We start from the raw sequence: 27,728 nt of genomic DNA, 5'->3' as shown, positions 1-27,728 counted from the left end.
TCTTTCCCTTGGGTAAGCACCTGACTTTCCCTGAAGCGACATCACATGCTACCTAGTAAGGCTTCTACATGTTCATTTCATGTCTTACCTTCACGTAGTCTTGTAGACCTATGGAAAGAAACTTCTCAGCACCAACAACAAGGCTGTCAACAAAACCGCATTTTTAGGACAACGGACCATTCAAGAAACCAAAGTGATTTTGACAGAACTTTATGAATTATTGAACAAAAAAAAAAAAAAAATTAAAAAAAATGTAATATATCCAAAGCGCCACCTCGTAAGGACATTATTACCAGTTACCTGGACCTAACAAAGAGCAAATACTTCCAGTCATAGGACGGTAATAAGTTAAATCTTTCTGGGTGGGGAAAAAAAATAAAATAAAAAAACACCCTAACAAAAAACCCCAACTAACATGACCCAAAGTCTCCCGAGGCGCCAAACATAACTTCTGTAAAATAAACTGTATCTGCAATACTGAGGTATAACACAGCTTAGGAGCAAACCGGGACACGGCGTCCAAAAAAACCTCTACCTTTATTTCTACATGTCAGAAAAGATAACTCTCCAGAACGGAGTCTTCAGGGAATTTTTTTTTTTTCCATTTTACATTTTCTAGAAATTATTTTTTTTCCTTAAACAAAGTGTTTGCAACAAAGTGAACATGTTTTACAGGGATGGGAAGTGCAGAGCGCCCCCTGGATCCTGAACTATCCAAGGGAAACAGGAGGAAGCAGGGCAGTTAGTGAAACTAGAAACCACAAGGAGAAGGGAATAAATAAAAGGTGTGCCCCCACCCCCAACCACTGTTATAGCTTCCTTACTGACAAGACCCTCGCCCGGCACCGCACCAGATGCTGGCATTGGTCACGTATGTGACCCCAGTCCAGAAGGCTGAGCTGCATGTGCTGGCCAGGACACGACCTCGCCCTGCAGGATCCATGGAGAAAACTTGACAGAATTTGCATCTTGTCTCCAAGTGGAGTAAATTGCTTGACGTCAGAGGAAGAGATGTTCTTGGGATCCTGGAGGAGTCTTATGCAGAATTTTGCCATCTGTCTTGAAGAAGTAGCACCGGCTTCCACTCGGTGTCCCCAGAAAGAAGAAGAAGTTCTCCCCTCCTTTTCCAGGAGACGAGTGTGTAGAACAGAGAATGCTGAGTAAGAGGTAGAGGGGATTCTAGGTCTGGTCACCCCTGCAGCCGCCTTATTCATCAGCGAGGTATTACTCAGGTCTGGTGGGGAGTGTCACTGTCCTGATCCGTATAGTGTCAGGTCCATCACGCCGAATGTCACAAGCGCTGCTAGGGAGGAAGAGAAGATGGAGTCAGGGTCACATCTCTGCAGAGCTCAGTGCCTGGTCCATTACTGGGACAGACATATTATTGGGATACCAAACCCAAAGCAATCTCAATACTAGATAAAAAACAAAGATACCCGCAAAAACTCAAAGCACCAACTAAGTATCAATGTATAAATAACACAAAAAATTCTTTTGATTTTAAATGTAAATTTATTGTTACAAAAATGTTTTTAATTGTAAAAAATATTGGTATCAGGAAAACACAAACACATAAAAACATTTAAAAATACACAACAAGAGTGGAGGTCGCACTGGACTGAGCAGCTCCAGCAGGTGTATAATCTGCTAGTGGTGTAGGGGATGAGAACACCCACAATTAATGTGTGTATAGAGAGGCCCAGTATTTTGTATATATAAATGTAAATAGGCTCCTATTGCCCACAATATCACAAGATCAGGGCACTTAATTGAAAAAATATATCTGTAGCATTGCAAAAATCATACCCACATCACCACTATATAGTAAGAGCATATCAGGTAACAGAACCAATGTAAAGTTACACACACATGCCAGTATTACATAAGCCAACCTACATAGGACAAAATGTGAAGCATATACATAAACCACTGCTCACCAGCTGCGACCTCCACTCTGAGCCCCGACGGACCGTTTCGCCCCTGCTTCTTCAGGGGGCTCAGAGTGGAGGTCGCAGCTGGTGAGCAGTGGTTTATGTATATGCTTCACATTTTGTCCTATGTAGGTTGGCTTATGTAATACTGGCATGTGTGTGTAACTTTACATTGGTTCTGTTACCTTATATGCTCTTACTATATAGTGGTGATAGGGGTATGATTTTTGCAATGCTACAGATATTTTTCAATTAAGTGCCCTGATCTTGTGATATTGTGGGCAATAGGAGCCTATTTACATTTATATATACAAAATACTGGGCCTCTCTATACACACATTAATTGTGGCTGTTCTCATCCCCTACACCACTAGCAGATTATACACCTGCTGGAGCTGCTCAGTCCAGTGCGACCTCCACTCTTGTGTGTTTTTAAATGTTTTTATGTGTTTGTTTTTTCCTGATACCAATATTTTTTACAATTAAAAACATTTTTGTAACAATAAATTTAGATTTAAAATCAAAAGAATTTTTTGTGTTATTTATACATTGATACTTAGTTGGTGCTTTTTATATTATTGGGATACATCAGTAAGAGTGACCAGAGAGTGAGTGCGAGACCCGCCACCTACAGGGCAGAAGTGCATGCAGCTGTGACAGTGACCAGAGTTATGTACACACATATATACCAGCTATAGAGACTATACACGAGCCCCTCCTCGTCAGGGACGACAATAGGACATCGGATGGAGCACATCTGGGGGGAAAGGGGGAGGTCTCAGTCCAGACCATCTAAGGCTTTTATATGGCAGAAGTTTTAAGACACTGCAGACAGTTCACCCTCTTCATAATGAAAGGTTCTCATTCACATTGTGGACCATTCCCTCACTAACTGCTCTGCTTACAGTCAGTAAATGAACATTCTGGTTTACATTCAGACAGAGCACTGCAATAACTTCGTACAGCTGAGTGTTTGCTTCCGTTGTATCCAGAATGGCCCATCCTCTGTGCACTGCACAGCCTAGATATGAAGCCATCCAATCTTATCTAGTACAGCATCACCTCCATAAAGGACATATTAGACCACCACTAACAGGGGGCCCGGACCACAGACCCTGCACCTGCTGCCTGGACTCGTTCACAAAGACCTCTTCTACGTGTCATACACAAATGGTCACCGTCTTGGCCTACTTGGGTTCATGTACAATGAGAGATCTTAAGATGCTGCATTTCTCACCTCTCCATTCTGATTACTTTCAGCACCAACTTTCCTCGGACTCTCCTTCTCTGCCGTCAGGTCCTGAGATCGGTCGCTGCGGCTTCTCTTTGGTCCCAGCTCCTCTTTCTGGAGTGTTGGGGGCAGGTAACCTCCTTCTGCCCTCTCACTCCTTCTCTTTTTCTTCTTTTCATGGTCTTTTCCTTTCAGTCGACTGGTTTTTCGCTCACACCGTTCTATCTGTGAGGGAACAGAGACAAATAAGCCTGGGAATCCTTTGTGGCACAGAAAGGTCAATACTAACACAGAACTCTCGCTGAATGTGTAAGCCTCATGGAGACACTGGGGGTGCAGCCCCAAAACTGGTTTAGGGAACTATACAGGGCCACAAACTACCTCTAGTGCTTCCTAGAACCGCTGACTCCCCATCAAGTAGTGTAAAGGGACAGAGCTGAACGTCATGTATAACTCCGAAGCTGGGTCACTGAATGTTTTTTTAAATTTAGAGGACAAGACAGTAGCCAGGTCCATTACGCAAAAGCCAGTCCTGTAATCCAAGTGAGCATGTTTTATATATCACTTTACACAGACACTTTATTTTTTTCCTGTATAGCACCATCATATTCTGCAGAGGCTTTACAGACGTTGTTACTGTCCCATATAGGACTGTAGATCCCCTATCAGTAAGTCTTTGCAGTATATGACCCTACACTACATATAAAGACTTCTATTACCTCTATCAATGTCCGCAGTCTCTCCACCGGCGGCGTCTGTGATGCTAGTAGTAGCCTCGAAATAGTAAGTTCTTCTTCAAGTGTCACTTCAAGTAGGTCCCCTTCCAACATGAGGTCCTCCAGCAAAGCTCGAGACCCAATAGAAATATCCAGAACTGACGTCCTGTCGATACGTGGGAGCAGGGCTGCCATGGCATCTAGATCTGGAAGGAGGGAACAGTCAACCCAGGGCACATCTGACACTGACACATGATCACAGATGTCCCATGGAGTTAGGTTACCTGGCATCACACACGTGCCATTCTCTGAATGACCATCTCCATTTTCATGGGGAACCTGTATAGGAAGACATAACCATGAAATGTAGATTAGTGAGAGGACGATGGATTCCTTGTTCTTAGGGAAAGGTAAAGGGTCGGGCAGAGGCTTATTCACTTCTCTTCTAGAGCATGTGCACACTCAGCCAAGTCAAGGGTGCATGTTTATAGTGGAGTCCGGAGCTGGGCAATGCTGCATGACAGTACCCTCCTATGTACTCTGCAGGGCACAGGGCTACTTCCTTTTACGTGAGTGACCACGCCTCTCTAATAGTTGGCTCGTACTAATGCAGAAATGGTACATTGTGGGCAGATACTTGGAAGAGAGAACCCACAAGTCTTTTAAAATCCTCAGCACAAAACTAAAATTAAATGAAGGAAATCTCCAATTCATGAGAATCTGTCAACCATCGGCATCCAGAAAAAGCAAAGTGAAGACTGACGCCCCTCTGGCTGAAAACACTCCATTCATTAGAATAGTCCTACAGTCAGTTTATAGGGCAATACTCCAATTTTGGTACTCAGGATTCAGATACAACTATATACAACACTGTCCCCTGCTGGCAGAAGTAGGAAAGTTTTTTTTAAGCATGCAAAACATAAGGCATCTGGCTCTCCATACTGACAGAACAGGGTGTCAAATACCCAAATAGATCAGGAGAATATTCCATAGTAGCGGCTGCAGCTTTAGCTGCTATGTAGATGGCATGCAGTGTGAACAAGGATGCAGCACTCGCACGGATGTCATAGCTGATGGGGATATAGGATAGACCGCCAATATGGTGACCCGGAAAGCCCTTTAAAACCCTACTAAAAAGACACCACTAATGCCATAGGAAAGGTGGTTATCGGGGTTGTGCATACCCTACATACCCGGTAAGGTAGGTGCCTAGAGTTTGTTCACTATAGATGTAAGACACTAGCACAGGTGGTATATTAAAATAGTCAATGTTTAAAGCTGGGTCTCTACATAAATGTCCCCATGACAAACCCTCCTGTCCTGGACTACTGCAGCTCTGGCACAGAGACCTGGTGCAGATGCAAAGTGATTTTTTAACCATTGGAGTTGAACCACAAGAGTTCAGGGCTGAACGGCAGATAAAAAGACAACCGACTAACAGCGAGAACTGCATCTAATCATGGAGGTTTTTGTTGCAGGTTTCATTGTGTAGTTTCAGCCGACACAAGAGGATAAAATCTGTTTTATGCCAATTTATGATGCAATCCAACTGTTAAACCACATCTCCCAGCATGCACACTTGCACAGAAGTGACTGGAGCATGCTGGGAGTTGTAGTTGAAGTTTATGGATTCCTGGAATATGAAATCGTTGAAGCATTTCCACAAGACTTACAGGGTTCTGCTCATTACGTGTCGTCTCCCTTAGTGCCTGTGGGTCCTTAGAATTTTGTAACCGCTGTCTTCTCTCCGCCAGTGTTGTAGCAGCGTTGGCTATTTCTGGTGTTGCCAGTACCCTGCGCGCTCGATCCTGCCAGCTCATTGCTCTCTCAGTTAAACACTGTAGTGCTTCTCCTTCCGGTAAGCGCACTGACAGTTTCTGAAGAGCAACCAACAAAGAAAGTATAGTCTGAAGCCGTGGCCGCCGTGAGCGCACACAGAGTGGACACAGAAACCGACTGTCCCATTCCCACCATGCCAGAGATGGCGAAGCATGTGCCACACGATGAGAAGAAAGTCTGGGCCCAGGTACACACAGCCCATGAAACAAGTCCTGGCAAAGCTCACAGCGCAGCATAAGCTCCCCGGGAGGTTCTCCACACACGCAGACACAACCTCTCTCCAGCGAGGAGTTCATAGTCCGTAGTCTTAGAATTCCTGCCTTCTCCTTCTGCTCTCCTTCTTTAAAGGCCAGGACCTGAACAGACAGACATGAGCCAATAAGATTATTAGCTATGCTAAGGCAGGGTACAAATGGAGAGAAGAGAAATAAAAACAAAAAGACACACAACACACCAAACTGTGCTAAACTTGAGGGTTTCAGAGTCATTGGCTACCTCTTGTCTATGGACACACACACATACATATGCACAGGTATGGCCACCTTTACTTACAATGCACCCAGGATCCCGCAGATCTTGTGCGGACAGCCCCAGGCTCTCTATATCAGATCGATACAAGCCATGTTCTCGCTCTTTCCTCCACTGGGACCTCTTGCCAGTACCTGAAGAAACATCCGCACTTGGGCACAGCACCTGCAATAATAGGAAGAGACAAGTTACCTTCTTACAGGAAAACAGTGCAAGATAATTGTAAAATAGCTGGACTGTCTGCAGGCAGGGACAGGGTGTAGGGGGCTTCTCCACATTGTAAAACAGTTGGGCATTTAGTCTTGCCCTACCTTTCAGTTCTAGAAGACACTTAGCATGATGGGACGTACGATTAGCACAGCAGCCAAAAAGAGCAAGAACATTCACTATAGAGATTAGGGAGGAATCTCCTCATTCCTATTCTGCTGCTTTGTAAGCAATGCTTGCCTGCTCAAACCCGACAGCGCTTGGAATAGATATGGCTAAAGCCCACCGCCAAATGGTCACAAGCACTTATTCCAGTATTACAATTTCAGCACAATATTGCAGAAACTGAACATGTAGCACCAGGACCAGTAACAAATAGTGTTTGTCTTCTGACAGGGCGCAGCACCATCCTATTTCTCCATTCACCCTACTAGGACATCTGTTCCCATTCTTTAGCAGGATGGTAGCCCATCCTTAGATGTGGTGGGGTCTGACCACTGGGACCTCTACCACTAAGCAAAATAGAAATCAAGACTCAACAAATTCCACTGATCAGCAGGGGCCCCATGTTTTTGGCTCCTAGGCATACAACACTGAAAGCTTCCTAAGGATAGGCCATCAATGTCTGACTCCTTGACAGTGAGGATAAGACACTGGACACGAGCCAGGGTTATTTTCACATTAATCACCTCTAGAAGACTATAAGAAGAGTTCTTCTTCAGGAAGGTTTTCGTTGCTTTGTCCCGCCAGGAATGAGCTGCGGCCACTTGCACTTCCAATTGATGAAGTTCATCCATTTTCACTGGGAGGTCTCGACCCACAGCAACCAGTCCCTCCAAGTCATCGAGGCAGGGATAGTGATCTCCATTCTATAAAAAGCATGCAAAGAGGTCAGAAGAGCAGGGATCTGTATGTAGGGTCAGATACCAGAATACTTTGGGGTGCTCATCCAACCCTCCATGATCTCAGCAATACAACTTGTGGAGATTTACAGACAAGAACGTGAACAGAACAAATGTCTTATTGGGTCAGTGTTTGGCAACTTGTGTACTCCACAATGGAGCGGTCCTGAGATCACTGATGATAAAATGAGAGTGTGACTCACATGCACTGAGGGAATTGTAAGAGACCATTTTTATTGTTTACTGAAGGAAATACATAAGTCAGGCCTGTCTGTCCCCTGCTGCTGCCACACACAGCATAGACTACACCAGTCTTAAAGTCCCCGAATGGCACAGCAGAATTATTAGGAGGTTACAGCCAGTCAGGAACGGATACGGATCTCATGTACGAGTTCTAATGAAGTTAGTTAGGCTGAGACATCCCCACTCCAGCTTTCTCTGGTTCTGTCATCAAAACTAGCTTTTGGGTCACTCTGCCACCTACTTTCCCAGTGTTCACAGGAAGCTATCTGCACTATAGAAGCTGACGACTATAGTAAGAGAAGCCCATACAAGTAAATCGTGATAAGAAAGGGTTTAGGGACCCAGGGGCAAGGAGCTGGTTCCAATCTCAAGACCTGGTTATACCAGCCTGAATCTCCTAGGTATAGCGCCAATCTAAAGAGACTTCTGGAGAACCCAGATAACTAAGAAAATCACTAGACTGTGAATCATCCAATATAAGAACTATTTCTGACCTGAATCTCGTCCACATCGGCACTCCAGGCTCGGGCCTTGCAGAGGGCCTCCTTTAAACTTATTGTATTGGGAAGTTGTACTGGAATGTTCTCCGCTTCCTTAATGATTGCCTCAAGAGTTGCAGGCGGATGCTTCTGCCTACAGAGATAACCATCAAGATGTTTGGTATCAACACAAGAGAACTAATAAGACAATGAATGAGGTTTTCTTCAGGTGACTAGAGAGGAAACATCACCTTGCTTCTAAGCACATCTGAGCCTTTTCTTCCCAGCGGAGCGCAATGGAGATGAGTTCTTGCAGCTCACTACGAGCCTTCTCCACTGCAGGGCTTTCAGCCACTTCACCAGCTTCTTGTAACAATGCCCGCATCTCCTGGAGCGTGCCCGAACGTCCTGCAACGAGGGCTGCTCGTACCCGCGATAACCACTGCCCTTGACGCAAATGCCTTGCCAGCTGTACAGCTTCAGGCAACTGCACACCAAAAGCATCACAGCGCTCCAACAACTCCTGCATCTGGGGCGCACTGTCTGGGAGAGACTGTAAGCAATTCTTTGCTTCCTTTTGTAATACCTCAGCCTTTTCCAGAAGTTCCTGAGAAGATTTAACGCAGATATAACATCCTGCACATCACTGGCATAACATTGTATGAACCTAGAAGAAAGGATGACTTTATAATCACCTGTAGTGGCGCCAGCTGATCCAGGGCACATGGAAGAGCTTGGATACGTCGTATGAGCTTATGCAAACTGTCCAGAGACACTACTGTAGAATTAGTCCTAATATATAAAAAAAATACAATGTAATACATATACCAACAGGCAAGTACAGCATCCTACCCTGATATGCTGAGCTAGGGGCATACACAAGTAGCATAGGGCTCAGTCATGAAATGGCTTGCATCTCTTAATTTTAGCACCTCAGGTGGTCCCTGAAACAGAAGATGAAGTCTATGCAAGCTGCATCACTTCACCAATCAACGAATGGGTGAAGTAATGCAATTTTATGGCTATGCAGCAAAAATTTCTATATAACCCTACTAAGTACTCTTCTGAGTTTGGCTCAGAAAAAAAAAAAAAAAAAAAAGAATCTCCAACCTTATACTGCACTTCTGATACAAACCTTGAAGGCTGAGGAGCACCAAGAACCTTCTGGGCCTCACTGATGCAAGAGTCGGCCTCTTTAATAGTGCCTTTTAGTTCATGAAGCATCTCATTCTCCGCAAACCTTTTGTCAGAAGCTTCTTTTGCAAGAACCTGCAGCTGTTCCAGTTCTGCTAAAGATAAACAACCCCAAGCCAGTTTAATACAATGAAGACGTAGCAGAAGCCACAGTTGAGAGAGCTGTTAAAGTCTCACCTATTTTAGCACCGTTCTGAAGCTCCAAGGCCCGTCTTACTTTGTTTGCCCAAGTGTCAAAGGATTCAGCCCGAATTTTTAACTTGTATAACATGGCTGGCAACTCATCAAGAGTGTAGCGGTACCTAAAACAAATATTATCATTCACTACAGGACATGTGACTTCCACTGTAAACCAGACACAACTGGTTCTTACTAGAAGTGCACAAAAGTGCCAGCCTTACCTGAGATACTGACGGGCTGCTGGGCACTGGCACAAGTCGTCAATGTGATACAGGCACACAAGGCCTTGAGGACAATTATAGCATGCCAATGCAGAAAGAAAGCAGGTGGTCTTGCACTTCTGACACTGCCTTTCATCATCAGGGAGCAACTCGAAGGCTTCCCGCTCAGCCTCTGTAATGCCTCGCTCCATCAAGGACTTGCGCAGTCTCCGTTCTTCCTGCACCAGAATAAGCATCTCCTTGTGCACTGCAGCAGCCAAACTGAGGTCCAGTCTCTCCGGACATGCAGCCATCTTGCACATTAGCTCTTCATGGGAGAAGACGCAGTATCGCCGGAGCCTCCGGTAATGTTCAATACATTTTCGGCCGGCTGTAAGCTAGAAGTTGAAGAGATCATCTGTGAGGTTGACTTGGATAAATCTGCATTGACTTTTAATTGGTAAACTTTCACACTCTAAGTGTTATTGCAGCAGGCATTTGCCTGGAGGGTTTTATGTTTTAATATTCAGCTAGGACAGCCGGCTAAGAATTCTGACGCTCTGATCTACATCTTATACAATCTTAATGCTCAAACTGCAGGTTTAGCCTGAAAACGTTTTAATGAGACTCTCACCCAGTCAGCAGTGCAGAAATTGACTGCCTCAGCAAAGTTGTAACCCTGGTTGAAGCCACTGTGATAAGCTCTCGGAAAGGTAATTACAAATTCTCCAGCGCATTGGTTTGTCCGCACAACCTAAAGGACGACGAGAATTTAATATGACGAGAGAAGAACGGAATAAAATCCATCTAATGCTAAAAGAAAACGTCATTGCACAAGTCTAGAGAATCACTGACCGGCACCCCATGTGCCATCAAGGTGTTGGGGTTCATGAGTGTGACCAGCTGGTGAAGAAGATCGGGCTGACTTTCAAAGAGTTCTGGAGTCAACTTCTTCATAACCTCTTCAAGTTGTTCAGCAGCAGAAGACGGCACCCCATACCAGGTCTTGGGCTCTCCCCTGGAAGAATATAGTAGTGGTTTATGTCATCTCAAAATTGCAGACTAGAAAATGTGCAGGGGAAGGGGGGTGGGGGGTGTTAGTGGGATTATTAGCCAAGACATCTGCGTAAAAGGAAGAATATGGGATCCAAACGCTGGGTGTCTCAACCTCCATTGAGAACTGTTCACATAAGTGGTTGGGTACTCCGCCATCTCCATGGATAGACTATGAATGGAATAGCAGAACACACGTCCCACGGCTGCAGGACACAAGAGTACCTCTTACATATTCATGATCAGCTGAGATCTCAGCATATCACACATTTATCACCTACCCTTTACATAGATTTGTGTGGACCAACCCTGTGCTAGGTCATCAGTATCCAATACACATATAGGACAACTGCTAAAGTTTTATAAAATCCTATAAAAATGTTACCCCTAACAACATACATCAGTGTGTGTCTTTATTATTATGAATGGTTTTGCATCTTACCAGTGCAGGTAGTTGATGGAATAGCTCCAGTGATCCTCAATATGCCAACAGAAAGCAGAGAACACCATGCCCACATACAGCCAGGGCACCTTCATCCCAGAGATGTCAGCATTGATGTGACACAAGACAGACTGCTCAAGCACTGGCATAACATTCAAGTTCCAGCCACTTGTGGCATACGCCTAGAAGAACCAACAAGAGAGTCAGATTTAAAAAAAAAAAAAAACCTCAAATATAGGCATGGAAAATAAAAGTACGCAAACTGAACATGTCAATCACCTCCTCCTCTGGAGTCAACTCGGTTTTGCCATCAAGCATTGGGAAGCCACTGCCAAATTCTTTGGAGTGAATATCTGCTCCGTACTGTACAGTCACATCCTCTTCTATACTGTTCACCAGGCGCCAGAACTCCTTCTCCACCAGCTCTGTAGGTACCATCTGCAGGGAACAAGGAAGATTATTAACAGCAGCAAGAAACCAAGTGTGCTGGTTGTATCATTGGATCATCTTAATACTAACACAACACAGGAGGCTCCCGAGTGCCAGAACTGAAATGTACTCCAGCAGTGACTAGTAGAAATTTCAAGTAAGTCTCATGCTGCGATTTACAGCAAGCTTGATGGACCAAGCTGTCCAGTCTAGACCCCTACCCATTTACTTAAAATGTGGCCAACAGTTTCCGAAAGAGCAAAGTGGTGCATCATGGGGCAGAAAAGCGCCATGAGCCACAATTCCTCACAATAACTTCCTTGCACTGTACCAATTCATGTCCAGAATCACTGTCAGGTTTCCTGCAGAGTGCCCAATGCAAGCGCCAAACTAGACTGGCAAACTCACATGAACTGGCATGTTGAAGTAATCCGCCTTGAATGTATCGGCCATTTCCCCAAAGCTCTGTAATGTATACTCTCGAGTGGCCTGCTCAAAGCCAAAAGCTTCAGGGGGTCTCTTACATTCCTAGAAGTAAAGGGTAGAGAAAAAAAAAAAATTGTTACATATCCTGTATAGAAGTTATTTTTTGGAACTGGGTTAAGTTATTTTATGTATTGTTTAGGAAACACAAAAAGGTTTCTCCCATTTGACTTACTGCAATGACACATTTAGGACAATGCCAAATGCCTTTTGGAGGTTCTGGTAATGGGGGTAGCAAACAGAAAGTATGATAGTTGTCATCGCATCCATCACAAAGTAGTAATTTCTCATCGTCATCTCCACGGGAGCAGATACGACAGACGTAGGTATCCATCTGTATGGGAAGCACAAGTGAGGTCTGGTTTCATAATAATGCAGCTCTGGGGAAGATCAGATTAGTGTTGGGAGTCCCAGTCTCAACATCCACCCCAACCAACTATGCAAGGGTAACCCAGTAAGGCCTACATGGCAACGGTTCCCAGAGCAGCTTTCTATTCTGGGTTATGGAAGTGGGTGCCAAGTAGAGGACCCTTCACACAGCACGAGATCTGTATACTCTAATAGGGCGTATGGACAGGGGTTCCCTTTAAGAGACAAAATTGAGAGAAAAAATTAACACTAACAAGCGGACGTACAAACTGGGCACTGCTATTATTTCTTCGGAGCCTCATAGTCATCTTGGTGCAGGGTTCAGGACTGAGTGACCTCTCCCGCTTTATATGTGGATGGTATTCTCCATACTCTCTTGAATCTATGTTAACCTCCTCCTTCACCACCAACGTTGGTGGGCACTCAGGAATATCAGTTTCTGTAATAAAAACAAAGTCTGGTTATACTTTGTAGTAAAGATCTACAGCAAACCTATACAAAACCTGGAGGTTTTTGCAATGTCTACACCATGTCATCTTCTAAGCAAAAGCCACATATCATGCTAGCTCTGGGAAACATCAGGTTTTGTCAGAAACAGCAAAGTGGATTTCAAGGATTACCAAAGCTGGCCAGTCATCTTTGTGCTTGATCTGTCTACAATGCCAAATAACTAGAGAATGGAGCTGATCTGTCATACAAGACTAAGATCCTGGACAAGGAGGCTTTTAGATTTTACTAACTCAGAACCAACCATCTTAAAGGGGAATTTGGGATCAGAGATTTGAATGCAGCAAATAACAGCACTTCTGCTTATCTGTATCCTGCACTGGGTCACCAATACACTCTGCTGCTATATTTGTATAGAGAGCAGCTGCAGAAGTGACATCATGACAGGACAGCCACACATATACTGCTGCACCACACTGTATACAAACAGTGAAGAGGACACACGGAGTGCAGGAACAAGGGATGCAAGTGCTATTTTCAGCATCTCCCCTGCTACCTGCATACACATTTCTGATCTCAGACAACCCCTTTAAATGCATCAATTATAAAGGGGCTGGAAGAAGAATTCTTTGCATTTGATATTGCTAGCCTAGTCTTAAGAATCCTCCCCACCACTTTTCAAATAGCTAGACACATGAGCCATTTAATTCCAAAGGTGGCCCAGTCCTTTTCATTGTTTATCAAGCACATACATTCGGTAGTATGGTCGCAGCTTGGTCCCATTCAAGTGAATAGGAATAAGCTGTAATACCACACACAGCCACAACCAGATGTATGGAGCTGTGCTTGATAATCAGTGTAAGGGATGCTGCAATCAGCTGATCAGTAGGGCTGCTTGGAGTCAGAATATTATACCCCACTAATATTGACAGCATCAGTAAGTGTCTGATATCCCATTTAGTCCCAAATTTAGTTATCTCCTCCATTGGAAAATAATCTTCATACCTTTCTTACGAAGGTTTTTATCTTTTGCCATTAAGCCAAGTCCCATCATTTTTGGGCCTGCGCCATAAATTTGAAGCTTTTTCAGCTCTGGGTTCTTTTCTATATCTTCTTCGGTGGGCTCTGGCTACAGACAAAAGGAGAAATCAGAAGTGAGAATATTTCTGACAGAAAAATTGGTGAGGAAGAAAGAGGAAACCAAAGCAGCATCTAAAGACTAAATCTACACAAGCAAGAAATAATAGTACAAGGTTAGATAACAGCTCTTATAACAGATAGAAACATAAGACTACAATACAGGACAATGTGAGCACTAAACACGCAGTCTTAAGCATTATAAAAAAGGTCACATATGACGTGACTCGCACACACTTATTAGAAACATAGGGCTAAAGCGCAATGTAGGACACGCGAAAATCATATACCCAGGGTGGTGATGTTTCTGGGGGCCGAGAGGAACTTTGTGTGGCAGGATCTGAGCTGTCAGGATCCTGCATGAGATGACAAAAACAAGGGAAAAGGAAAAAAAGTGAGACCAAACAGTCCCTGGAGGTCAGAGGTGACCTCTACCTGGAGGTGAAGCCTTCCTCACAGCCTCCTACACACACCATCCTGACAAAGGTAACCAAAATAATGCATCATAGTATTACATGATAATGTGGACAACAAGAATATCGTGGAGATGTGAAAGTCAGCAAATGGAGGAAGACTGGGTTGTCAGACTAGAGTTCTTACCTCTTGAGTCAGCCGTTTGGCTCGTCGCCCGTAGCTGGTGATTTTGGAAGGTTGCACAGACTGCCGCAATGGTATACTATGCGGTTTATACTCCTTATCTTTTTCCTCGCTGTCATATCGTGGTCGTTCGCCACAATCCTGCGTTTGAAATATCCCAATGTAAAGGAAAAGTTTCATACCTTGGTATGGGATTAGTGTATAGAACGCTGGGAAATCTTACCACCAAGTTTGCTCCTGACTGGTACATATGAAAGGGGTATATAATACGTTCATAATGGGATCTCAACAGGGAGCCAAGGTTTTTTCCTGAGGGATAACCCATGCGTTGTGCCACGCGAGCCCATCTCCTCTCCCTGCAAATTGGTTCATAGCCACCCTCCTCCTGCACAATCTAAAAAGTCAAGACATAAGCATGAGATTTGCAACACAAAAGTATATGCGTATACCAAGACTGGTCCTGCAAGTTCTCCATCGTTATAAACCTGTTAATACATAAAAAATATCAGTGCCATGTGGAGAGGTATACAACCTTGTTGAGGCTGTAGAGGTCCAGGATTCTTCGCTCTACATTTGGAATTTTTAGAGATGATCCCTGGATCTCCCAGAACTTGGCAATTTGGTCCAAGTAATTTAGCTTGACTCTGGTTTCTGCCTGAAAATGGAAAAGTTAAAGTTTAGGATGATATTCACACTCTCCTGTGAGAGAGAGAGAGAAAAAAAAAAAAAAAAAGAAAACCGCGAAGCTTCTCCTGTACCACTAGTCAATCAGAATCCCAAAACACATGTATGCACTAAGGGGAACACAGTTCATCCATAGAAATATTTGGCACACATAACATGTACATATCAGAGAGGGGTCTCATGTGCGTGAGCATATTACAGAGCCATTGTTTTACAGAAAGTAGTATAGGTTTGTTATATGGCACCCATAGCACTCTATAGGGAATTGCTGTACCTCTGTGTGTCAATTTTACTGTTAGTTTCTGTAGGGGCCAATTCAGATGGCTTTATTATATGGACCATATCACAAATTCCATCCCAACAGTTAGCCATCAGACCCACAGTCAGGATTTGCAGCCATTATATGATCCATAAATACAGCTGCCACAATGAATTAATGCAGTGCATGCGGCAACATGTGGCGTGTCCACTGTATGGAGATGCAGAGACCCGTGTGCAGCCACACAGCCTATGCAATCATACATGAATTTTGCAGACAAACTTCAAAATGGTTCTAAACCTATACGCCAAAACGGTAGAGAAGAGAAAAAAGACCAAACACATGACATGCAAAAATACAGGGGTTGAAAACAAACAAATTGTCATAGTGAGACATCCCTTCAAGCATAGATGTGATTCTTCAAAAGCCGCAGCACAACTTAAAGGGGCTTTCCAGTTAAAATGCCATGACAAGTATCTTACTATGCGACTAGACCTTAATTTCTCCCAAAATATACGCTGCTCAAAAAAATAAAAGGAACACTTAAGCAACACAACGTAACTCCAAGCAACACTGATTGACGATCAATTTCACATGCTGTTGTGTAAATGGAGTAGGCAACAGATGGAAATTGGCAATTATCGAGACACACTCAATAAAGGAGGGGGGAGGGGTCTGCAGGTGGGGACCACAGACCACATCTCAGTACCAATGCTTTCTGGCTGATGTTTTGGTCACTTGTGAATGTTGGTTGCGCTTTCACATATGTGGTAGCATGAGACGGACTCAGGATGGCACATCAATCCGAGCTGTGGCAAGGTTTGCTGTGTCTATCAGCGTAGTGTCCAGAGGCTGAAGGCGATACCAGGAGACAGGCCAGTACACCAGGAGACATGGAGGGGGCGATAGGAGGGCAACAACCCAGCAGCAGGACCGCTACCTCCGCCTTTGTGCAAGGAGGAACAGGAAGAGCACTGCCAGAGCCCTGCAAAATGACCCCCAGCAGGCCACAAATGAGCATGTGTCTGCACAAACGGTTAGAAACCAACTCCATGAGGATGATATGAGGGCCCGACGTCCACAGATGGGGGTTGTGCTCACAGCCAGACACCATGCAGGCCGCTTGGCATTTGCCACAGAACACCAGGATTGGTAACTTGGCCACTGGCGCCCTGTGCTCCTCATAGATGAAAAGCAGGTTCACACTGAGCACATGTGACAGACGTGACATGTGACATCTGGAGATGCCATGGAGAGAGATCTGCTGCCAGCAACATCCTTCAGCATGACCGGTTTGGCAGTGGGTCAGTAATGGTGTGGGGTGATATTTCTTTGGAGGGCCGCACAGCCCTCCATGTGCTCGCCAGAGGTAGCCTGACTGCCATTAGGTACAGAGATGAGATCCTCAGACCCCTTGTGAGACCATATGCTGGGTGTGGTTGGCCCTGGGTTCCTCCTAATGCAGGACAAAGCCAGACCTCATGTGGCTGGAGTTCGTCAGCAGTTCCTGCAAGATGAAGGCATTGAAGCTATGGACTGGCCCATCCATTACCCAAATCTGATTCCAATTGAGCACATCTGGGACATCATGTCTCGCTCCATCCACCACAGTCTGTCCAGGAGTTGGCAAATGCTTTAGTCCAGGTCTGGGAGGAGATCCCTCAGGAGACCATCTGCAACCTCATCAGGAGCATGCCCAGGCATTGTAGGGAGGTCATACAGGCACGTGGAGGCCACACACACTACTCAGCCTCATTTTGACATGAGGGGGGGGGGGGATTCCAAACCAGGCCTCCATTGGTTAATAAATTTGATTTCCATTGATGATTTTTGTGTGATTTTTTTGTTATCACATTTAACTTTCTACAGAACAAAGTATTCAATGAGTATTTCATTCATTCAGATCTAGGAGGTGTTATTTCAGTGGTCCCTTTATTTTTTTTTGAGCAGTGTATATTTGCTGACAACTCTTGGAACCCTGTACATGGTTTCTTATCTGTGAGCAAGTCCAGCTAACACCATGGTATCCAGAGTAAACAACGCTCACACTGCAGCAAACTACCACAATAAGCGGCACAACCTGAAACTTCTTATATCAAGAGCCCAATCTAAAGGCTAAATGCAGAACCAAAGTTATACACAACACGTTATCCTAGGATCGGACATGACCCACTGAAAGGTAAAGAAGCAGAATAGTGAAAACACGGCGGCATTGATACCCTGACAGTCAACATGAACCACAGAGACATACAGGGTTGTTTTTTTTTTTTTTAAAGATATTAATATACATATAATAATACTTCCTGAAAACCAGCGAGCTGCATATGTTATAGGAGCCCCCTCTATGGTCACCTGCAGAGATTACTAATTTTACAGGTTTCCCATGACCAGTTATATTACAAAGAAACAACAGGACACTTCACAACATGTTCTGCAGTGTTCACATGAAAAGCCCCGAACCCTGTTACTGCAAATAAAGAAAGTCATTTGCTGTAATGTTTTTTGTTCCAGTGTGGAGTTATTTTAGGTGTGTGGTGCTAATTGTAAGTGCTTTAGGCCTCTGTTGGGCTGGGAGAAGTCTTTTACAGGCACACAACATAGCTGACTACATTATTCTATATAATAGCATACAGCAATCCAGGGGGAATTTACTAAGCCACCTACACCAGGATTCTGGCATACAAGGTTGGAGGTGTGGTGTACAGCCCTGTTTCACCCTATAGATGCACCATGTTCCTTCTGCACACAGTGTGCCACTTTTTAAGAATGTGGGCAACACCACAGGAGGCAAGCCCTAGCCTGACAAGTTTTCAATAACGCCCATCAGAAAGCTGGCGCGAGTTATCTACACCAGTTCTTGACTGGCAAAGATTTCCATTCTGGTGCACAAGATTAGGCCTGGGCAATCAGGACCCAAATAAAAATCTTGATTAAATGAGCATTTTACCTTATGATTAATGGGATTATTTAGTTCACGTCCATTTACAGTACAAGTCAGGAGAACCTTGCAAGACTGTGGTTTCATTTTGGCCAAACAGAAACTACTATTAAACTGTGGGGTTTCAGGCCACACAGCATAATGATGAGAGTCGAGCAAACAAAGTGTTACTCACCTCTCCTGAGCTTTGATGTGGCTCCCTGTATTCTTGGACACTTCAGACTTGACGTCTGACCCTCCAGGCCCAACCATAGGCTTCAGCAATAATGGAAGATAGAAGTGACAGAGACAGAAGGGAGACCAGGAGAGGTGAGAAACACTGGTTTTCAGGTTTGATCACCTCCCCCGGGCCTCCAATCATCATACTCTGGGGTCTGAAGGGACCTTAGAGTATAATAATAGCAGTTGCGATTTGGTCCAAATGAAACGGTTGGTAGAACCTTGAAAATGTAATTCCCCCCACTGTGTAGTGCATGTAAAATATATAATATTATGCTCTATGCCTACACAGTGGAAGTTTTTTGCAGCTTTCTGTTGTAGACATATGCTAGGAGCTTTCCCCCAGATACACAAAGGCTGGAAACATGGTGTGAACAGTCTTACCTGCAGAGGAACTTGTTTGAATATGGCCCCAATGAGACACCAAGCCATTGGCTTTTATGTAGTGTTACCTAAACAAGCCCCTCAAAAATCTTCTGGATAACTTACCTCTAACTCATTAAGTCTCTGAATCCGAGGGGTGAAACGAAAGTTATCAACTTCAACGGCAAACGGCGGCTGCCAATCCTGAAAAAAAACCATTGGGAAGGGGGTGGCAGAATACAACAAAGTTACTAGCAGCAAGCAATAAGATATGAAACATTTACACAATGATGAGCTGGAAACACAGAATGGCACATTAAGAAAAAAGAGGAAATAAATGACATTACATTCTACAGAGTGGATTCCACACATCCCAGGTGAGCACTCTGAAGAGGACAAAGTGTGTAAACCCTGGTACAAGCAGGTCAGATAACATTTATTACACAGCATAAGGCAGTGTTCACATGTAGCAGCCACAGACCCCAAAGCCATTTAAAAGTGGTTGTGCTCATCAGGTAAATCCACGTCAGCTGGTTGTGGTTATTGTGGCCACCATGTGTGAACTTGCCCTAATAGGGGAAACAAGCCCATGTTATATAAAACCACAAGGGGCAGCTCTGCCTCCTGGTGTCACAACTTTGTACTGCACCAGATAACCTTCTAATAACAATTTTCTGTAATTACCCAATAGGACTCCTCACAGCAAACAATGCCTGATAATACATAAATGCCTCCAAATTGCCTGTGAAGGGTGGAGGGTGCCCAAGTAGAGGGTGTGGTGCAGGAGGATGATCGCCCTTTCAGATGGGGTTTACATGTTGCTTTTATCTCAGTATTGAGTAGCCTACATGTCTGCTACGTCTGTAACATGAGGATTATAATGGCGGATAACTTATAGGTGATCTGTATAACTGAATGAAATTCTTTATAAAGAGACCTATGTAAACGCCACCTGAGACTGAAGGCCCCACGTGGTGTCCTACAGCAAAAATAATGCTGCGTGATAAACCTAGGCAGCAACACATTGTGGTTTTTCCCGCAGTGTTTTTCACAGAAAGTTTGTCGAGGTTTCCGCTGCAGCTTCAGTTATACCTATGGGGAAACAGCCAGCATTTCTGTAGGTATAATTGACATGCTGCGGTTTCCAAAACCGCAATGTTTTTTGGAAACCATAGAGTGTCTTCTGCGCATATTTTCTTGCAAAGCGCGGGATGGGAATCACAAGCAGTATTTACGCCACATGGGGTCCGGCCTTAGGTGGTTTTCACGTGTTTAGCTTCCATCTGCTTAAAGCTATCCATATTTTCTTGACTGAACTCTGCTCTACATCACAGCGAGGTCTTTCTAGCCATTCAATACATAGAGCGTCCGTCATTCAGAAGCCCCTGCATTATTACTCACTATGATGCAGCAAGTTCAATGCACACAGCAGAGGTCACATGAACGGTCATGAAAAAGTGACGCTACAATGTACCCGGATGCAGACATCTTTGCCTATATCAATTTCAGCTTTATGGAACAACTAAACAAACCAAACAGCCAGTACTTAAAGGGGTTGTCCTGTAATGTACACTTCTCCACAGGACATGGGATAAGCGTCCGATCTCTGGGTTCTCAGTGATTTAGAGGACAGGTAGAAAGTTCCTCTAAGGCCAGGGGTCAGCAATCTTCGACACTCAAGCTGCTGTGAAACTACAACTCCCAACATGCTCCATTCACTTCCAAGAACAGCGGAGCAAGTACACATGCTAGGAGTTGCAGTTCTACAATACCTGGAGTGCCGAAGGCTTTCTACCACTGCTCTAAGGCCGCCTTGTGTGCCCGTGACCTACACTCCCTCCACTTCTATGGGGTTGCCAGGTCTATAATCTTCAGCAGCACCCACAGTCCCATGGAAGTGAATGGAGGACAGGCACAAAAGCGCACTGGCGCTCATTCACAAGGAGGTCTTAGGGGAGACTTAGTGATTGGACACTTATCCCCTGTCCTGTGGATAAGGAATAAATGTCTATAATAGTACAACCCCTTTAACTGCAGAGTAAATAAACTGGTGTTTGACTTGTCAATGTAGCGGCAGCTTGAAGACTACATGTGGCTATTGGTACCTTGTGTGTCACCGACCATACATGGGACTAGAATCAGGACAATTATTTTGAACAAACAGTCCTACAAGTGCCAAATCCCCATAACTGCTGCCATATAAGAACAGTAACTGCTCAGATAAGTTGACGTTTGGAAATGGCAAATTGATCTGATTGACATCAGAAAAAAAATAAATAAAATCTGCCGATCACAAGGCTTGTAGCATGCAGAAAAATCTGAAAGATAATCTAACAGACCGCTCCATTATAGGGAATAGAAAAATCTGTGAGATGAGGAAGAGGACTGGCCTATCCCAACAAAATGTCTGCATATACACCAGTTTCAGTCTCTGTAAGATGGGTCTGAAGGATCGACTATACTGCTGTAATAAACAGCTCTATCCTCAGCTTTAAGGACTTCCAGGTCCAAGCTAAAGCTGCCCATACACAGGATAAAAGTCAGAGACAAAGGATTCTGGGATTTTGACCAATCATTTAAAAAAATGAATACAACAGCAAATGTCTGTCCACCATGATCAGTCAAAATGGTCTGGCTTATGTTGCCATCATCTAATGTGGATGGCTACACCTTGAATAGCTGTCAGGGTTCTCAAGCCCACCTCCTCCATGATGGATTTTATTGAGTGTGCATGTATTCTCAATTACAAGAGGGTAACCTGCTGTCATACCCCAGCGAGAACAAGAGACACATGCTAGAATCCAAGATGCCCACCCTTCTAGCTCCCCCCCCCCCCAATATCAGTCACCATTATAAAGTTGCCAGGTCCTTCAGAAATCTAAGGTACACGGTCATCTTTAATTTTTCCAATGAGACACAATGGGCTATAACCATCCATTAGAGGATGGGAGCTTATCCTAGCATATGTCAAATGGAAGCTGAAGACGCGTTGTGAACAGACTCCTACTCACTGCCAGCACAGCACTTCCTAGACAGCGCCTGAACCAGTTTATGCAACAGGCAAAGGTGACCCAGATCCAGTACGGTCACCTTCTATACTGAGAAGATAACACTTCTCACACCTCCGCTCATGAATCCAGGGAAGGGAACCAAATTCTGGGACTTGCAAAGTCCCCTGAAAATCCCTCAATACACACACATACAGTAAGGAGGGGAATCACAGGCAAGGAAGATTCCCTGCCATCTTACATATGCAGTCTTTGATAATATGGTCTTAAATACCTGTGGCGCAAAGGAAGGGCAACCAGTTACAAAGTAAAGATCATTAGTCACAATATTTGTGATATTGATGATCTATACTAAGTATATCAGCTTAGTGGGGAATTGGACCCCCAGGACCTCCACCAATCAACATTCAGGTGATTGCTTTGTACTCATTGAAGAGGCCAAAGCAACGTGGTGAGACATGATGCAGGGACTGTACCGCAGCTCAGCCCCATTCACTTGCATGGGTGTGCGCTGCAAGCAAGCTGTGAAAATATCTTACATAGCACCAACATTATGTTGTATGGCCAGCAATGCTAACCATCCAGAAATGGATGATTATACTGAATGTGCAAATGCTACCTAGTACTAGTCACAAATGGCTTATTACAACCATTTTCTACTTTTCAACTAGTGGTGTATGATGAAACGGGATAACATGGAGATCCTTTCAAAGCAAGCCTGGGGAACTTTTATTTAAGACCAAAATTGTTTCCTTGAAAACCATGTTCTCAGCAGCATTAGATCCTGTATCAGAGGCTCTCTGAGGTCACATTATGGAACATTGGTAACGATATATAATTTTTTGAAGGCCCCATCTCTCCCTGGTGCTCAGTTTCCAGAAGTTTTTTTTTAAAAAAAAAAAAGTGTGCTGCACCATTAGACCTCCCCCCTCCAAAAAAAAACAACCACAAGACCCCAACAGTCCAATTTAAGTTACTGGAACTTGTTATAAGATCTCATGCATCCAGTAAAACCTGAGCACACAACACTACTGTAACCAGCAGCCATTGTGATCACAAGGGTCTACGTTCTCACGACTTAGTTTTCAGGCTGCGCTGCCATAACTTTAGGGACTTATTAGCACGCCATGTTGTCCCATTCAGCCTCAGACTGCTTTGCTATTGCCTGATTCCTGAAGTCTTCAGTATTCTGTTAAATCCATAAAATATGTTGAAAAAAACAAACATTTGTGAATTTCTCAAAAACATTGCACTTTACAAAAAAAAAAAAAAAAACACACCTCCTTCAATGTACGATTGATTACAAACATCCAAGGAAATTCTGGAAGTGTTGCTATAAATCATACTAATCTCCATAATGGCAAACAAGACCATGAAAGATATATTTTTTGCTATATACACCCCACATGACCATTTTCCCCCATAGTTTGTATGGTCTGCTAGCAAACATATCTTGGCATGAACCTTTGGGTGGAGCCTTTCATCTATTGTGTCCATGTAAGGCAAAAACCAATCTGGGCCTGATGTGTTCTATTCAGTAGCAAAATAAGAGGGAGAAAAAAACCCAAACCCTATTTTATATATTTGGGATAAGGGATAAACGGTCATTAAAAGGGATGTAAGTAATTGCCAGGTTAATGTCCCCTTTACCCAACAGCAAACATTACAAAACTCCATGTCGATGTCACACAAGACAACATGAGTTCAGTGTAGGCCGGTGTCAGTGCTTACTGCAGAAAGGCAGATCTTCACATTTCACTGCTTACGTGAGACAGGAAGCGCCTGATAATGGACAGTCAGAGGTGTGACTGCAGCATAATAGACAGAAGCAGAGCCGATCTGTGTACAGTGACCAATCTGCCCCACGATATCCCCCTCCATCAAAGCCAGGTGTAGTTTAGACAAGACAACTAGTTTTACAACTCGAATCCAGTTTTTAACACCGACAAGTGTATATTAGTGTGAGAAACCTCGAGTGATTTAGAGTCAGAAGACTTGGCTTCTATCCTCAGGCCTAAAGAAAGGCTATAGTGCTGCCATGTTGCCTAGGGCAGCCGCCTCCTGCCGCTCTGCTGACAAAGCCTCTCACTTAGAAGCCATGTCATACAATATGAGGTTGTGTATAATAGTTACAAGGTGGGGGAGGGGAGTTGGATTGTACCATACTCATCCCCTGGAGTTGTTTGGTCTTGTAGGGTCACAGGAAAAAAAGAAAGGGATCTGCCTAGAACAAGCAGCCCGTCCTGCAGTACCCATAGGTAGCACAGAAGACATTTACTGATAATAGGAGTGATCAGAAATGTCAATATGGCCGACAGAGTCAGGACTGCCACTGAGCAGGCGTGGGAGGCAATTACACAAAGATAAGAGAGGAAGCAACAAAAGTAGCCACTAAAATGCTGAAACATTTCCTTCAGCATACTCCCACTCCAGGCTCAGGCCTTCTATTAAACGGGTTATCCAGGGACAGTTTATCATTTACTTACTCTGGGATTCTATTTCAGTCGAACCTCAAGTTTCCAGGCTGGTTCCAACCCTGGGTCACGTGACTGGAACCAGAACCCAGCACCGAGTCGATCTGTCTCACAGGTATCAGCCTTACTGCTTTACATGGGTTCTGGATTTAAGGTTACAATGATCTAGTTCCCCGGCACAAGTATATGTGCATGACTCAGGAGGCCAATCAACTCGGGTGTTGGGTCCAAACTAGAGATGAGCGAGTACTGTTCGGATCAGCCGATCCGAACAGCACGCTCGCATAGAAATGAATGGACGTAGCCGGCACCCGGGGGGGTTAAGCGGCCGGCCGCTGTCAAAGCGGAAGTACCAGGTGCATCCATTCATTTCTATGGAGCGATCAGCCGATCCGAACAGTACTCGCTCATCTCTAGTCCAAACCCATGACCCAGGATTCAGACCTGTCTGGAAACCCAAGGTTCAGCCCAACTAGATCACCAGAGGAAGCAAGCAACTAAACAACTCTCATACACCCTGTAGAAGAGGTTACATCTGACGTTTGGGAAAGCTGGGTGAAACAAATATGGCTCTTTAGATGAACACACAAGGCCTCAACCCTACAATGACGGCATGATTATGTGGGTGCCTACCTTCAAAATTACATGGTCAGTGGACAGCAAGATTTTAGTAACAACAGAATCAAACCATATGCAAAATACCAGAGTGCTGGTGCCCCTGATTCTGTACCAATTCCTGCCCCCACTGCTTTAGATCAGCCTTCAGGGAGTCTGGGAAAGCTGGATAAAAACTACGATGGCTGCCATTACAACTTATATGGTATTATTACTCAGCTGTCCCAGCAGATCTGCCTAACCATACAACATTTTCATTTCCTGGGCCAAATGTGTTGAAATCCAACTTCGTCACAAGCATTGCTGAGCTGTACTGGCAGCCATATTGGTTGCCACCCATTTTCCCCCCTGAGCTTATACAACTAAACATTTGACCAGGATGAGACAAGGACCTACACTTGGGCTCTATTCACACTCTGTTAGACTTCTTCAGACTATAGTAGGCTCACTCCTGGATGCCTTTACCACGATGTTTGCCATACGCACTAGGAAAACTCCTGGTGCATATGTCATAGAGAACCCACAGCCCCACCCCCCACCAACCGGACAGAGGACAAAAGCTCCTGTAAAAATGGAAGTCACAATGCCAGTGTGAACAGAGCCTTACAAATGACTTTTGTGAGTAATACTGCTGGGAAACGAGGCAAACAAGAGAAGTAGTATAAAGAAACAAAACTAGTCAAAAACCAATTTAAAAAAAAAAAGGAGGTTTATAGTGAAAAGTTATATTGTTGGAGTTTAGGCTGTGAAATGCAGCCACCCTATACTCACCACGGGTGGCCGGATTTTGCATATTCCAGACTTCTCGGCAATAGGCCTGATTCGGGCAATATAACCTAATGGGTCAGCAAACTCTTCCCAAGTGGGCTCAAACACAGGACACTCGGGAGGTGGAATGAAATCTTCAGTCTCCATGTCTGAGTGACTTGAGAAGGTAAATCCAAGGGGAAGGGTGTCGACGTGTATCACTGCATTATCCTTCAGCAGAAACGAGGAGGTCTGGGCAGAATACAATAATGGTGGGATGAGTCAGGCCCGGGGACTGTAAACTGATCCTGAATCAAGATGGTAGCCCAGATGTGAAGATGTCGACTGTTTCCTGAGACACGGATTATTCTGCCTGTGTAGTAAACAGAAGACAGGGTGAGAATAGACTCAGCAGAGACGACACTTCCTCCCTTGCTATGGCCGCCCGTGTGCTATTTATATACATTGCCCTATTCTTCATACTACGCAAGGCAAAATAACTATTGGTGGCACGCCGGCGGTCATTTACATCATCGCGTACTTACCAAATAACACCGATTTGTGAGCCGTAACAACATACAGATGTTTAACACAATTTTAAGAAAACCTGACAGGTTTTCGGTCACCTTGGCCCTATACACACACGTTAGATGTAAACACGACATACGTAAATGGATGGAAACAAGTATATAGATACATGCAGATGGCCGCCACATCAAATAACTAAGATACAAGCCGACACGGCCACAGTCAGCAAATATGCGACATTTTGTTACGATGCGATGGTCTCACAGAAAATCGGCGTCACGTAGTAACATTAACGATTGGTAACAAAATCGTCAGCTGCTTCTAAAGATGGTCCGATAAATACAAAAACAAGTCGGTCATTGGGTGAAGATGGCGAATTTTCTACCACAGAAACGCAAAAAAAACCATGTGCGGATGCTTACTGTGCGTGCGACTATGGCCGGCTGTTCTAGTATAGCGATAAGTCAGTCAGATATACAGGTCCTGTCTGGCTGACATAGAAGTTTCTTGCTGCCCCATCACCCCCCTTGTCACACAAGTAATATGGAGATTTATAACAGACTGACTGAGAGGAGAGACCCAGGCAGCAGCAAAGATGGCGGCACATCCCCTTACACCTCCTCCTTCCTCCCCTCTCCGGCCCAGGCCGCTGATAAGGACCCTAATGGACAGCTCTCCACCTTGTTATTGTTGTTTTCTTCTTTCAGAGTCGATTCTCCCCCTCAGTCTCCGCAGCAGCCATCTTGAAATCATATCACCGGTGTCCTTCCGCGCCCCCTCCGGTGACCCCACCCTTTACCGACCACCATACGGAAAGACAAAAGCCCCAGTTGTCACAGGAGATAAGGAGACATCTAACCTGACACTTGTCAAGACTCTCAATGGAACGACGAACGTCGCGTAGGAGCTCATGTGACAGGCACGTCAATAAGTCCCCCCCCCCTCAGCGGAGGGATCTATCAACACACTGCGACCAGGCCGGGAAGGGAGCCGGACTTGATATTCCCGTGCAGTCGCACGTTTAAAGGTCCCAGCTGCGCATGCGCGGCCACACAGGAAGCGGGTTGGTGGAGGGAGGGGAAATACCTGCTGGGTGACGTCAATGGAACCCGGAAGTGTGAGCAGGCACGTTGGAAAACAATGTTTAAAGGGACAGGAGAAGGATTTAAGACTAAAGCCATAAGGAGGGTGTTAGGGGCACTGTAGCTTTAAAATAAAATTGTAATAATTTTCAAGTAAAAAAAATTAAAAAAGAAAAAAATTAAGTTATATAGTGTAGAGGAAAG

General features: G+C 44.5%; 1 protein-coding gene across 10 annotated transcripts; it reads right to left on the bottom strand.

The window, feature by feature from the left end:
• Positions 1–262: 262 nt before the first annotated feature.
• LOC142187954 (lysine-specific demethylase 5C-like) lies at positions 263–27,448 on the bottom strand. 10 transcript variants are annotated; one of them, XM_075261749.1, is made up of 28 exons: positions 27,302–27,448; positions 25,939–26,287; positions 19,197–19,274; positions 15,140–15,262; positions 14,831–15,001; positions 14,611–14,748; positions 14,301–14,366; positions 13,879–14,002; positions 12,681–12,865; positions 12,233–12,391; positions 11,983–12,102; positions 11,425–11,583; positions 11,146–11,327; positions 10,506–10,668; positions 10,285–10,404; positions 9,672–10,048; positions 9,448–9,572; positions 9,212–9,365; positions 8,772–8,868; positions 8,328–8,683; positions 8,092–8,230; positions 7,142–7,321; positions 6,270–6,410; positions 5,552–6,073; positions 4,163–4,217; positions 3,882–4,084; positions 3,169–3,387; positions 263–1,303 (listed from the first exon to the last, which is right to left on the bottom strand). In XM_075261749.1, exons 2-28 carry the CDS (start codon positions 26,080–26,082, stop codon positions 1,292–1,294), a joined length of 4,512 nt encoding a protein of 1,503 aa, XP_075117850.1. In that variant the 5' UTR covers positions 26,083–26,287; positions 27,302–27,448; the 3' UTR covers positions 263–1,291. The 10 variants fall into 10 exon arrangements, with proteins under 10 accessions (XP_075117850.1, XP_075117849.1, XP_075117848.1 ...); XM_075261748.1 differs by lacking the exon at positions 27,302–27,448 and adding an exon at positions 27,060–27,293; XM_075261747.1 differs by lacking the exon at positions 27,302–27,448 and adding an exon at positions 27,123–27,293.
• Positions 27,449–27,728: the final 280 nt, after the last annotated feature.

The sequence above is a fragment of the Leptodactylus fuscus genome, unplaced genomic scaffold (assembly GCF_031893055.1).
Source record: "Leptodactylus fuscus isolate aLepFus1 unplaced genomic scaffold, aLepFus1.hap2 HAP2_SCAFFOLD_346, whole genome shotgun sequence".
In the NCBI taxonomy this organism is placed as follows: domain Eukaryota; kingdom Metazoa; phylum Chordata; class Amphibia; order Anura; family Leptodactylidae; genus Leptodactylus; species Leptodactylus fuscus.
The sequence above is the reverse complement of the archived record's forward strand: the minus strand, read 5'-3'. Positions and strand labels throughout refer to the sequence as shown.